The 12,003-nt window shown below is 46.1% G+C and overlaps 1 protein-coding gene across 2 annotated transcripts in view; it reads left to right on the forward strand.

The window, feature by feature from the left end:
- The first annotated feature begins 3,707 nt into the window (after positions 1 to 3,707).
- The window catches only part of LOC105906638 (voltage-gated potassium channel subunit beta-2-like), a 16,703-nt gene continuing 8,407 nt past the window's right edge, over positions 3,708 to 12,003 (forward strand). Inside the window, exons 1-2 of one of the 2 annotated variants that reach the window (XM_031572499.2) lie at positions 3,708 to 4,385; positions 4,466 to 5,169. In XM_031572499.2, the coding sequence (XP_031428359.1) occupies positions 4,907 to 5,169 (263 nt within the window). In that variant the 5' untranslated portion in view covers positions 3,708 to 4,385; positions 4,466 to 4,906. Of the gene's footprint in view, positions 5,170 to 12,003 lie in introns of both variants that reach the window. The other variant, XM_031572498.2, reaches the window with a different exon arrangement.

Genomic DNA, 12,003 nt, shown 5'->3' on the forward strand with positions numbered 1-12,003 from the left:
GGTCTTTGAGATTCATAATATGCAGATGATCCACAGGCAAAACTTTTAAATTGGAGCGCTGCCTCCCTGTGATGTCAGGGAAACTAAAGCCTGTTTCTCAGGGTTGGAGCTGTGTTTGCCTCAAATGGATGCACTTAAAAGGCTTAAGTCCCCTGAGAGGAATACTTTTCTCAGATTTTTCCTATGAATAAAAGAGACACTTATCCTCATAAATAATGGAGGTGCAATTTCCATTTTCTCCACTAGAGGGTTGAACAAAACGGAATCAGAAGCAGCAGGATTCTGAAGCGTGTTCCTTGTGCGTGTGTGTGTAACTCAATGTGTGTGGGTGTACAGACACTTTTTGTGTGTCTGTGTGTATGTGGAGGGAGAGAGAATGAGAAACCAAATTTATAATTTAGTTTCAGTGTACCTAATTCATCTATTATTCCCTGCAAAAGAAAATAGAAAACTATTTCTGACCAGACCTACTTTGTCAATGTCTAACAACCAATTTGGTTTGACTTCATAATTATAACTTCATTAGAACAACCCTTCAAGGCATGGACACACATGCAGAAAAAAAAACTGGTGCACACGTCCATACACACACACAAACACACACAAACACACACACACACACACACACACACACACACACACACACACACACACACACACACATTGTAAAATGAATCGCTCTAGTGTACAGGACGGGGCAATGTGTACTTTCCACAGGACTTATGAACACCGTGTCAGAGTGAGCTATAACTTTGAGCTATCATTAACCTTCACTAAGTATCAATCCAACAGCCATTACTCAAGCGCATCACTCTGGCGTTAAGAGCACTGCCTATAGGTTCACAAGATTAGCAGTCACTCATGAGCATCTCCACATAGATCTCCGATGTTGGAGCAGTGACCCGGTCCCCAATCTAACCCTTCTGCTCTTTTGTCTTGTCAAAACCGCCACGGGTGGCGTCACAGGTCACTATAAAGTCAAGTGTTCACTTATAGAATTGTCCTTGAGGGTGTCACTGTCCTTGTGTGTCCATGGTATGCTTTAAAGCACCGCATTCCCAAGTATCACATGGTACCGTCCCTCACAGGGAGGGATCAGGAGAGATATAATGGACTGGGCACGACAAAAAGTACATGTGACGCTGTGCAACCTGCAGTGTGTGTGAATGGGGAGTGAGGAGTGAGGAGAGTATATTCTGTCTCCTTACATTCCTTGCCTTCCTTTTGCCTTCACGTACTGTGTTTTGAGTACATTGTGAAGAGGTTCCACATAAAACATTACATTTGTGAATGCTATGAGAGACACACACACACACACACACACACACATGAACACACACCACACACACACACACACACACATGCACACAGACAGAGCATAATTAGACACTTCTGAAGATACGAAGACTAACTTGCCCTTACATACTCTGCGGCTGTCCTTGGTTGTGTTTTTTTGGTTTTAATTGCTGTTTGGGTCACAGTGAGGCTCCGGTGGTCAATAGCATAGATCAGTGCAGTGCAGACAGGACCAGGGGATGAGCTGCTGCTTCACGTTGGACTCCGTTACAGATCGCGAGGAGAAGCAGCTGCAGAACGACATAACCACAAGCTTTTGAAGAAAAATGACAGACAGAATCATCACATCATCAGATATCAGGATCAGATCTTCTCAAGATGATGTGCCGTGCTTCAGCACCAGGGTCACAAGAAGTCTGGCGTGTGTGATGTGAATCATCTTGGAAGATGCTGTCCCCTTTCACTTTCTGTCTTTTCTGTTAGCCCAGTGGCATGCTCTCAATTCAATTCAATTCAATTCAAAGAAGCTTTATTAGCATGAATGTTTTCAACACTATTGCCAAAGCTGATTCAATACATACATATTACATACACATACAGAAGGACAAATATAATGAACAGAGTTGATTAAAAATAAATAAATAATAAACAGTAAACATACAGTTAGTTTGGCATGCTCTCTCTCTCTCTCTCTCTCTCTCTCTCTCTCTCTCTCTCTCCCACACACACACACACACACACACACACACACACACACACACATGCACACACCCCTATAACCAAGACTGCATGCAGTTCCCAGAGTCCTAGTTCAGTGATGGTAATTATTATGAAAACTGATTCATCTCTTTTGTGATGACAACAGTGTGACTCTTCTGTCTCTTTCAGTGACCACAGACAACATCAGTATTTTAATTCCCCTGCCCCAGACACTCTCTCTCTCTCTCTCTCTCTCTCTCTCTCTCTCTCTGTCCATCCATCTTTCTCTACCTTCTTTGCTGTTTGACTAATGTGTGCAGCTGTTTGCTTTTTTTGTCATCACTGGCACAGATGCACCCTGTGTTCACTGCACAGAAAAGCTGAACCCTGATTGGTTCACTTTTCCATTCCAGGTCATTGTGATTGGTAGGCAGGGTACACTGAGCACTCCTGGACAGTAGTTTCAAGAGAGCACCAGTTCACTTCTCTCTAAAAGAAAATATAGTCAGTATGTCTTAAGAGTTGTATGATATCAATAGCACCTCTGCCTTACTTTGTCTCCTTGCTACATTGTGTAGCCTACTCTACTCCACACTAAATCTCTGGTCCTTCTCAAACTCCTAAACTGAAGAAAATGTACTAGGTGTTCCATCTATCCCAAACATCGTTTAGTAAGCCTTTTTGTCAAAACTACAAGTTATTTAAGTTTTTTTCAAAATGTCACAATAATGTTTAAAACTTACCACAGTATCTGTCAACGATCTCTATTACCAGACTTACATTAAGCTCAGTCTCCTTATTCAGCCAGTTCACTACAGGTTCATTACAATCCATCACCAGCGCATTCGCACATTTATGAAAACGTCTGTGCACATTTCCATCCGCTGTGTTACGCGAATTGAAAATTGACTTAAAAAATAATGAAGGGATGAGATGTGAACAACTGTGGGTTCAAACCTTGAGTGTGTCAGGGTCACTTTAACGGAAACACTAAATAAAAGCTTAACAAATGAGATTTGACGCGGATAAACCCGTTTCCGATATACTTTGTTGCATACACTACATGCGATTCGAGAGTCAATCCAACCCCTCTAATGAATTCATTTCTTATTCGACTCAGTAGATTTTATGCACATTGTAAGCGTTTCCACTCAGGATTTCCCATACGAATGGTGAAAGTTTGGATTAAAAAGTTGGATTTTACCGCAGGCACTGGCAACTTTTCATTTCATGACACCTGCTATGGGGTCCAGCCAAAAGTGTGTGTGTGTGTGTGCGCGCGCGAGTTTAGTTGGTTCAGTTAATCTCACAGGCTGCTGTGCTTAGTCAGTGAAGTGCTCAGTGCAGTGAAAAGGGGGGAAGGGGGAGAAAGGGAGAGAGAGATGATGAAGGGGAGGGGGAGGGGGCCCAGCGCACGGTGTGTGTTTATTGAAAAGGGAGTGGTCATTAGCCTTTATTGAGAGAGAGAAGGCGAGGGTCACTACTTACGCTCGGAATAATCGAGTGAATCCTACCCAAGTCATGCGACGCTGGTCAAGTTCATCGATCTATCTGTGTATCGAGTAGGCTACACATGATATATTAAAAGGAGAAAATGTGAGCGAAGGGAAATACAGATTAGAACATTTATCTTTGCCATTTATCACCTCACGCCACCTGAAACTATACTGAAAAGACAAATATCCAATAACAGTGTATGTGTGCCTATGTGTGAAAGGGGGTGGGGTGGGATTGGGAGGTGTGTGAGGGAGAGAGAGAGAAGGCGGAGAGGAGTGCGGAATCAGACTCTGCATATGTTGAGTAAACATGTATGAGATTGCCCGCCACATAAACGGGAGTGTTTCTTAACCTTTGCGGAACGTTATCACAGTATGCATCGAATGGCAAGTAATTCATAACATTGTTACCGCCGTTAGTGATGTTATTAAACGATAATTGAGCATGTCATTCTGTTTGTCAGCGAAAGATGTGTGCAATGAATCGAACTCGTTCCATCTTATCAGTAATACCCGGTAATGATCACGATGGCAATTACTGTTAATAATAACCACACTAGATTTGGCGCCGCTCATGTTGCTGTTTGTATCAGTTCCATGTTGCGTGAGCGCGAACACTGTGTCAGATAGTGTTACTCCTGTTTAGGTCTGCTGATGCGTCTGGTCGCAATATTCTGCGCTCTGCTTTAGGTACGGAGTGTGTCAGTAAGTGACTGTGTCAAGGCGAGTTGGTGAGCTGTCATTCGATTTGTGTCCATTTGGTTCGAGACCGAAGATGGCGAGGCTAGGGGAAATGCACGCTCAATGCCCGTAAAGCTCGACAGTCAACGGTACAGCATTCGCCGGGGCAGTCACCGTCGCCCTGTTCATCGGAGGGATTCGAACATCGCGCAGGTAGAGAATCATTCAGTTTTCTGAATATATATATAATCGTTGAACAGGGTTAACTTGTGTTCAATGTGTTGGCAAGTCAGAACGGGTGAAGAATCTGTTGCGCATCGAAAGACCCGGCGAGCCCTGGGTGGCACCGCAGGTAACGCAGTTTGAAGACGAGGACTTGTGCCAACCAAGTTACAGTGCCATTACCCGTGTTCTATGAAGAAAAAGCTATTTTCTTGGAAGGCGCGTGTGTGAATAAGCTTTAGAGACTCACTCAGCCCGTGGCGACGTATATAGGAGTGCCCTAGTCGCCGGCACAGACGCTGACTCTGCGTCCGGCAGGTTAAGGCCTGGACCTGCGCCAATCGTGACTCTTGGCTCCTGCCAGCAAACAAACCATCGCCGTGTGGGGACTGCTTGTTTGGACGGCATCCCTCTTCCGCGGCAACAAGCAGTAACAAGCCAGTGTCTGCAGGTGCGTGACCTGAAGCCAACCCACAGACCAGAAGCAGACATTTACAAGGGAAAACATCAGGATGCAGGTGTCATTCGCCTGTACCGAACACAACCTTAAGAGCCGCAGTGAGGACCGGCTGTGTGGCCTCCGCAACGCCCCGCCACCAGGTAGTGGCGGTGGGGGTGGAGGGGGAGGGGGGAGCGGCCAGGGAAACAACGGGAACTACAACTCTCAGAGCGGACCCAAGACCCAGGTCCGGGAGATGTCGGGGTCCCGGCTTGTTCCGCAAGGCCACGCCCACATGAAGGAGGCCATCGGCCGACACAGCAGCATGAAATACCGGTGAGCATAGTCTTGGTCTTGGTTGGGATTGTGGGCAGTTTTGACCACACAGGGTAGCAGAGGCGACCTGTTGAAGCGCTGTCTGATCCAGTGAATGAGCCAGCCATGACGTGCTTAAAGATTTATGAAGGCTCATTGACATCCACTTTACCACAGTGCCCCATGGGATGACTGACTGACAGTGTAGTGTCTGAGGGATAACGAGTGCGGACGGGAGCAGAGGACAAGGCCACTCCACATGGAGGGCCCCCCTCCTGCAGTGACCCTTGCCACTGCCTCTTTCACTCTCACTTCACAGGGAGTCATTCCCTATCACCATGGGGATACTACAGCAGGATCACTTGCAGCTGTTCATGTAAATATTGCATACTTGATAGAGTGAGAAGGGGAGGAGATGGTTTGAAGTGCTTGTACCTGTGTGTGTGTGTGTGTGTGTGTGTGTGTGTGTGTGTGTGTGTGTGTGTGTGTGTGTGTGTGTGTGTGTGTGTGTGTGTGTCTGTGTGTGTGTCTGTGTGTGTGTCTGTGTGTGTGTGTTTGTGTTACGGATAAAAACTGCAAGGTTGGCAAATTTTCCTCACTGCTACTTCAGGTATTACATAAGAAATTAGCCCAATAACATACAGTTATAGAAGAGTGTACACCCCCTGTGCAGTATCAAATAAATGTATAATTGTAAATCAAAGTTGTACAATCTAGGTTTAACAGTGTATTTGCTCGCATGTCAAATAAAAAACAGTTTAGATTAACTATATGAAAAATACAGGCCCCACAGTAGCAACTCAAGTCAACCAAAGTCGGTACACCTTTCATTACTGAGGTTCAATTCCATTTTATTCATATATATATACAGTATATAGTGCCAAAACAATCAAACAAAATGAATAATTATTATTATTTTACCTCGTATGTCCTTCTTCATTTTTGATAACAGACTCAGTCCTCCTCGGCATTGCCGATACTAGTGTTGCAGACATTTCTGGAGATGTTCTGCCATTCTTCAGAGAAATGTTCTTCAGCTGCTCTTTGCTGGAGGGGTTGTGTTGCTCTACCTTTCTCTTCAAAATACCCTAAAGGTGTTCTATTGGATTCAAGTACGGTGACATACTATAGGCCAGGCCATAGTTAACCTTTTTCTCGTTTAGGAACTCTTGTGTGATTTTGGCAGTGTGCTTTGGCTCATTTACCCTGCTGGCATATTCCTCTTCTCAGCCACGTCAGTCCACAGCATGCCTGGTGCCATCTATAAATGTCATCTCCCCCAACACCTTTGGCACTCCTGCAGCCTCAGATCACCACACACCCACCTCCGTGCTTCACTGTCAGGACTGTGCATTAGCTGTGGTAGTCCGGACCAGGCTCAGGCCAAACATACCTGACCCCATCTGAGCCAACCCAATTTATCTTGGTCTCATCTGACCAAAGAATGTGCTTCCAATAGTAATCAGGCTTCTTTTCGTGTTCTTTAGTAACGTTTAATCTGGCAGTTTTGTGCCGTAGAGCAAGCGAGGATTTTTTTTCTTGGATGCCATTCATGGAGATTGATGTTATGCAATGTCCTTTAGCACTGATTGAGCAGTCACGGAAACGGCAATTTCCATTGATAACCCTTTGCCAAGTCTGAAGCACCTGCCCGTCCGTTTTTATAGAGCTAGAAGCGCATCGTCTGTGGCGTCATTTTAGGAGGACAGCCACTGCGGCTCCAGATGGGTGGTACCATGGCTTGTTCTATTAATGATTACCGCTGCAAAACTGGGTTTTGACTGATTTTTAATTGGTCAATGATCTTCCTGTATCCTTTTTTTCCATCACTGGCAATTCTTTTCCATGTGGAGGTATGGTACAGACATTCAGAGAGACATGCAATAAGACATGCAGTGAGACATGCAGAGAGACATGCAGAGAGACATGCAGAGAGACAGGCAGAGAGACATGCAGATAGACATTCAGATAGACAGGTGGAGAGACATTCAGAGAGACACAGCCCAGAGGTCCAACATTGAGAAGGTTCTGGTGTTCACGGGTCATTCCATTAACCACGTTCATGCAATCAGGCTCATTGGAAATCACAGGCGTACTCCATTTTGTTTCAATAATCACAGGTTTTCTAACGTGTGTGTCGGTGATCACAGGTGTGTTCACTTTTGTTGCCTTGAGTTTCTACTTTGAGGCCTGTGTTTTCAATATAGTCTTGCTTTTGATTGTTCGTAAAATGAAACACTCGACATGTCAATCATTGATAGGTGGTACAGTCTTGAATCATTTAACATTGAAGTGATATTGCACAGGGGTGTACTCACTCCTGTTGTATACTGTATGAACCTAACTAGCAGACAGAACGTGTTTACTCTCTAGTTAGACATGCATTGTGTGTGTGTGTGTGTGTGTGTGTGTGTGTGTGTGTCTGTGTGTGTGTGTGTGTGTGTGTGTGTGTGTGTGTGTGTGTGTGTGTGTGTGTGTGTGTGTGTGTGTGTGTGTGTGTGTGTGTGTGTGTGTGTGTGTGTGTGTTGTAGAGACTCAGTGTGTGTGCCTAGTTATGAGGCTCTGTCTGACTGTGTTTGCATTTCCGTGTGGGTAAGCATTTCATGGACATTAGAGGTTATTCTATATGGACAGTTTTTAAGAGTCTGGATTCTGGATTCAGATTATTCTGTCCAATTTCACATCTTAAAAGGTAAAGGCGTCGAAAGTGATTGCTTCTTTAATCCAGCCAGAATGTGGAGGAGAAATGCGATACATAAAGTGAGTGTGCCGGGCTGGGTTGAGATCTCCATCATAGGAGAAGCCTCTGTAGCAGCCCAGTGTCCCCATTCTTCTGGATGGGGGAAGAAAACGCCCCTTAGCTCAGCCTTGACACATTTCTCCTCAGTCAATTAAGTTTTCATTTAAGAGGCCTGTTTTAAATGGGATATGTGGAGAGAAACCAGAAAGCTAGAGGGGGGTGTTCAGTATAAAGACTTTTTTTGTGTGCGTGTGTGTGTGTGTGTGTGTGTGTGTGTGTGTGTGTGTGCTTGTGTGTGTGTGTGTGAGAGAGGAGATATTGGGGCAAAGCTGAGATGATCTTAGAGATCGTGTCGTGTCTAATTTTCTGGCTATTCCATTTCTTGAGCTGTCTTGATCTCGAGAAGAAAAATAACAAAAAAAACACAACAAAGCTGTGAGATACATGCTGCAGCCAGAGGGGCACGGTCAGAGCTGGTTGCCGATGGTAACGGGCTGCGTAGGGCTGTTCGCTGGCTGGCTGGAGGGCTGGAAGGCTGATGCAGCCCCGTGTGTGTGTGTGTGCGGTGCAGCAGTGCGTGTCTGCCTTATTTAAGAGGCAGCAGGCCTTTCCTCGCTTTCTCGCTTGCTTGCTCGCTCACGCACACACACACACACACACATGCACAGATACACACACATGCACACACACACATGCACACACACACGCCGCACACACGCACACACACATGCACACACACACACATGCACAGAGACACGCACACACACGCACACACACATGCACATGTACATGCACAAGTGCACACACATACATGCACATGCGCGTAGTCACTCGCATACACTGTACTCCCACACAGGGAAGGCCAAAACATACACCATATAACAGATACACGCAATACACACCCACATGAGCACACACACACACACACACACACACACACACACACACACACACACACAGACACACACACACACAAACACACACACACACACACACGCACACACACAAACACACACACCCACACACGAGCACACACACATATAGACTTAGGCATATAGGCTTAGACACATTTACGCACATTAACGTGAAGATAATCTTATATACAGAATGGACTGGCTGAGCAGTAGCCATTTATAGAAATGCATTAGGCGTGTTGTGTGATGGCCTGTAACATCGTGGCTGACCTGACATTGAATGGGCCTGCGCTTTGCAAACTTGTCTCCATAACTACCGCCTTTTGCACACTGTTTGTGAGTTGCATGCAGTTGGACTCAGATTAACTACACCGTGATGAATGTACTAGGTTTTTTTATTATTCTCTCACTGCGTAGCAATCACCTGTTCCCAAACACTGGCATATCCAACCCCCCAGCGTCGGTGAATCTGAACACATAAACGCAGAGGCTGTGGTGTTTTTTTGAGGCTGATTCGTGACGGCATGGCCCTGAACGTGTGCTTGAATTGCATTAGCACATAATGTCCATTCACAAACACTGTGGGGCTTTTTTTCTTGTTCTGTTTCATTTGGCCTCAGTTGCTGTGGCTCGTCGCGACCGATCGCGGGCTGTTTCGTATGGTAATCCAGGTTTGACTGCTCAGCGAGCTGAGGCTCAAAACAGCCCCGGGTCGTCGTCATTCCCTTTCGTCCGTGTTTTTGCAGTTGTAAAATGCTTCCGGGCTGAGTTGAGTGGACCCTGGGCGCACCTTACATGTCAATCAGGGGTCCGGAGACAGTGAGACACAGAGCGCTGTGATGTCCTTGAAGAAATGTCCACATTTTGACAAGAGACAATGGTTGCTTGTGGCAAAAGGGAAAGTAGACAGAAATACGCACGCATGTACACAAGCAGAAATAGTCTGTTATATGTTGCATGCTGTGAATGTCAGTTAGCAGGGTCAAGGTTACAAAACTATTGACCTTGCTGTGGATTTTTTTGTTCAGTCACAGTATGCGACGGTAATAAATCAATCATTGCAGGGACACTTATGACTGGCTGTTGAGATAAGTGATTATGCATTTTATTCCTGCTCATGTTCCCCAGAGCTTTTCAGACAGACCCCTCAAAGTGAGCATTTAACATGGAAGATAAGCACACAAACACAAACTGCGTCAGATTTAGTGCATTTAGTCATTTCAAGTTTTTTTGTTTGAAACTAACAGAAGGCAAAACATGGTAGAACATACGTATTTGCTTGTTGTGATGTGCAGAGACAACAAACCGATGGGGGGGGGGGGGGGAAGCCAAGACGGTACAGGCTAGTGTAAACCTGAACGGGGGGGGGGGGGGGGGGGGGGGGAGCCAAGACGGTACAGGCTAGTGTAAACCTGACCGAGTGTGACATCCTCCATTTCCTTTAGGGGCTAAGAGCTCTTGGGTATTTTGTGCGTTGTTTGTTAACACTCATTTGCATAACAGATTAACCATAATGACAGCAGAAAGCCTGCAGGGCCAGTGACACGCAGAGCCATACCTACAACTAAACTGGAGGTTAGAGCACTCACCAAACACCACTCTTTGTTTGCATTTGAAATGTCAAGTTCTCATTAATGTCTCATTAATCACCGGCTTGATTTTACCGTCACATTCCTCCCGTATGTAACACGGCAACGGTTTGTTTCGCAGGTCACCTATCGGTCATATCCAGTTGTCATGCTAACTGTACCAGTTATGCAAAAGAGCAGTTACAAGTAAAAAATAATTACAAATAAAAATATATACAAATAAAAACAGTGCTAATCCTGTGGGGTGTGGATGCAAGTATGGAACAGATGTTGCGGTATATTTTGCACTTTAGAAAATAAACTGCTCCCTTGTAGATTGAATTGTAAAATCTGTTTTGGAATGGTCTCTGTTTCTGCTGATCCAGAGCTGCCTCCACCCTCTCCTCTCCTCCCCGCTTCTATAGGAGACCGCTGGGCGCAACAAGGGGCTCTGATCTATGGTGGTGCATTAGACACGGGTGGGGACGGAAGCTAGAGTTAGTCGTTTCTCCCCCTTTATCCCACTGCTTCTGATTACCGTCATCTCTGTCTCTCTCTCTCACTCTTCCTCTCTCTCTCTCTCTCTCTCTCTCTCTCTCTCTTCTGCGCGTTCTGTAATTGCCTATGCTAACTCATTAGATGGGGCATTTGTCAGTGCCAGGGCTGTGGTGATGCTCTGGGCGAGTGCACTCACACTCCTCTCCCGTGCCCACTGGCGGCTGTCTGTCTCTTCTCTCCTGTCAGTCTCTCTCTCTCTCTCTCTGTCTCTCTCTCTCTCTCTCTCTCTCTCTCTCTCTCCCATGCAGCCTACCCTGACGAGGCTCCACACCCTCTCCCTGTTGCCTCCTGTAGTGCCTCCCTTCCCTTCCCTGTCTTTCCTGTGCTCTGCCCCCACCCCACCCCACCCCACCCCACCCCACCTCACCCCGGCCGATCCACGCACACATTAATCTCTGATGTAGTCGGTGTCTCTCCTCTGTCTTTTATAATTCTTTCCATTCGTCTTCTGAATCGCTCCCTCTTGCACATGATTGCTCAGTGCCTCCCCGTTTTCTCTTCATCATCTCTTCCTCTCTCTCTCTCTCTCTCTCTCTCTCTCTGTCTTTCTCTCTCTCTCTCTATCTTATTCTGCATTTAAGCCTTTCCGCTCGTCACACTGTTTCTTTCATTTCTCTACCCCGTTCTCCACACCCTTCCATCACAACTGTGGTGCACTGCAGCATTCCCTCAGCTGAGCGTTTGACATGCCTGTGTGTGTGTGTGTGTGTGTGTGTGTGTGTGTGTGTGTGTGTGCACACGTCTGCATGCGACGATATGTTTTCTTTTTTTTTTAAGAATCATCTGTTTGTATACTTGTGGCTTGATTTATAATGTCTGCTCTGTCACTGTTATCCTTGTGCTTAGACTCCATGCCCTGATGCACACGCCTGTACCAGGGCTTAATGTGTGAGCTCCGTGCCTCGGTGCCTGTGCGCCCTTCTATGTGAGCGCTTGCATACATGAACGCTCTCACACATGAATGCCCTGGTGTGTGAGCGTGCGCCCACTCGACAGGCAAAGGGCTTGGCGTGTCACTGCCTTTATATACTTGCCCTCATGTCATGTGCTCTGTGGATTCACTCCCCCCCCTTGT

The sequence above is a fragment of the Clupea harengus genome, chromosome 8 (genome assembly GCF_900700415.2).
Source record: "Clupea harengus chromosome 8, Ch_v2.0.2, whole genome shotgun sequence".
Taxonomy (NCBI): Eukaryota; Metazoa; Chordata; class Actinopteri; order Clupeiformes; family Clupeidae; genus Clupea; species Clupea harengus.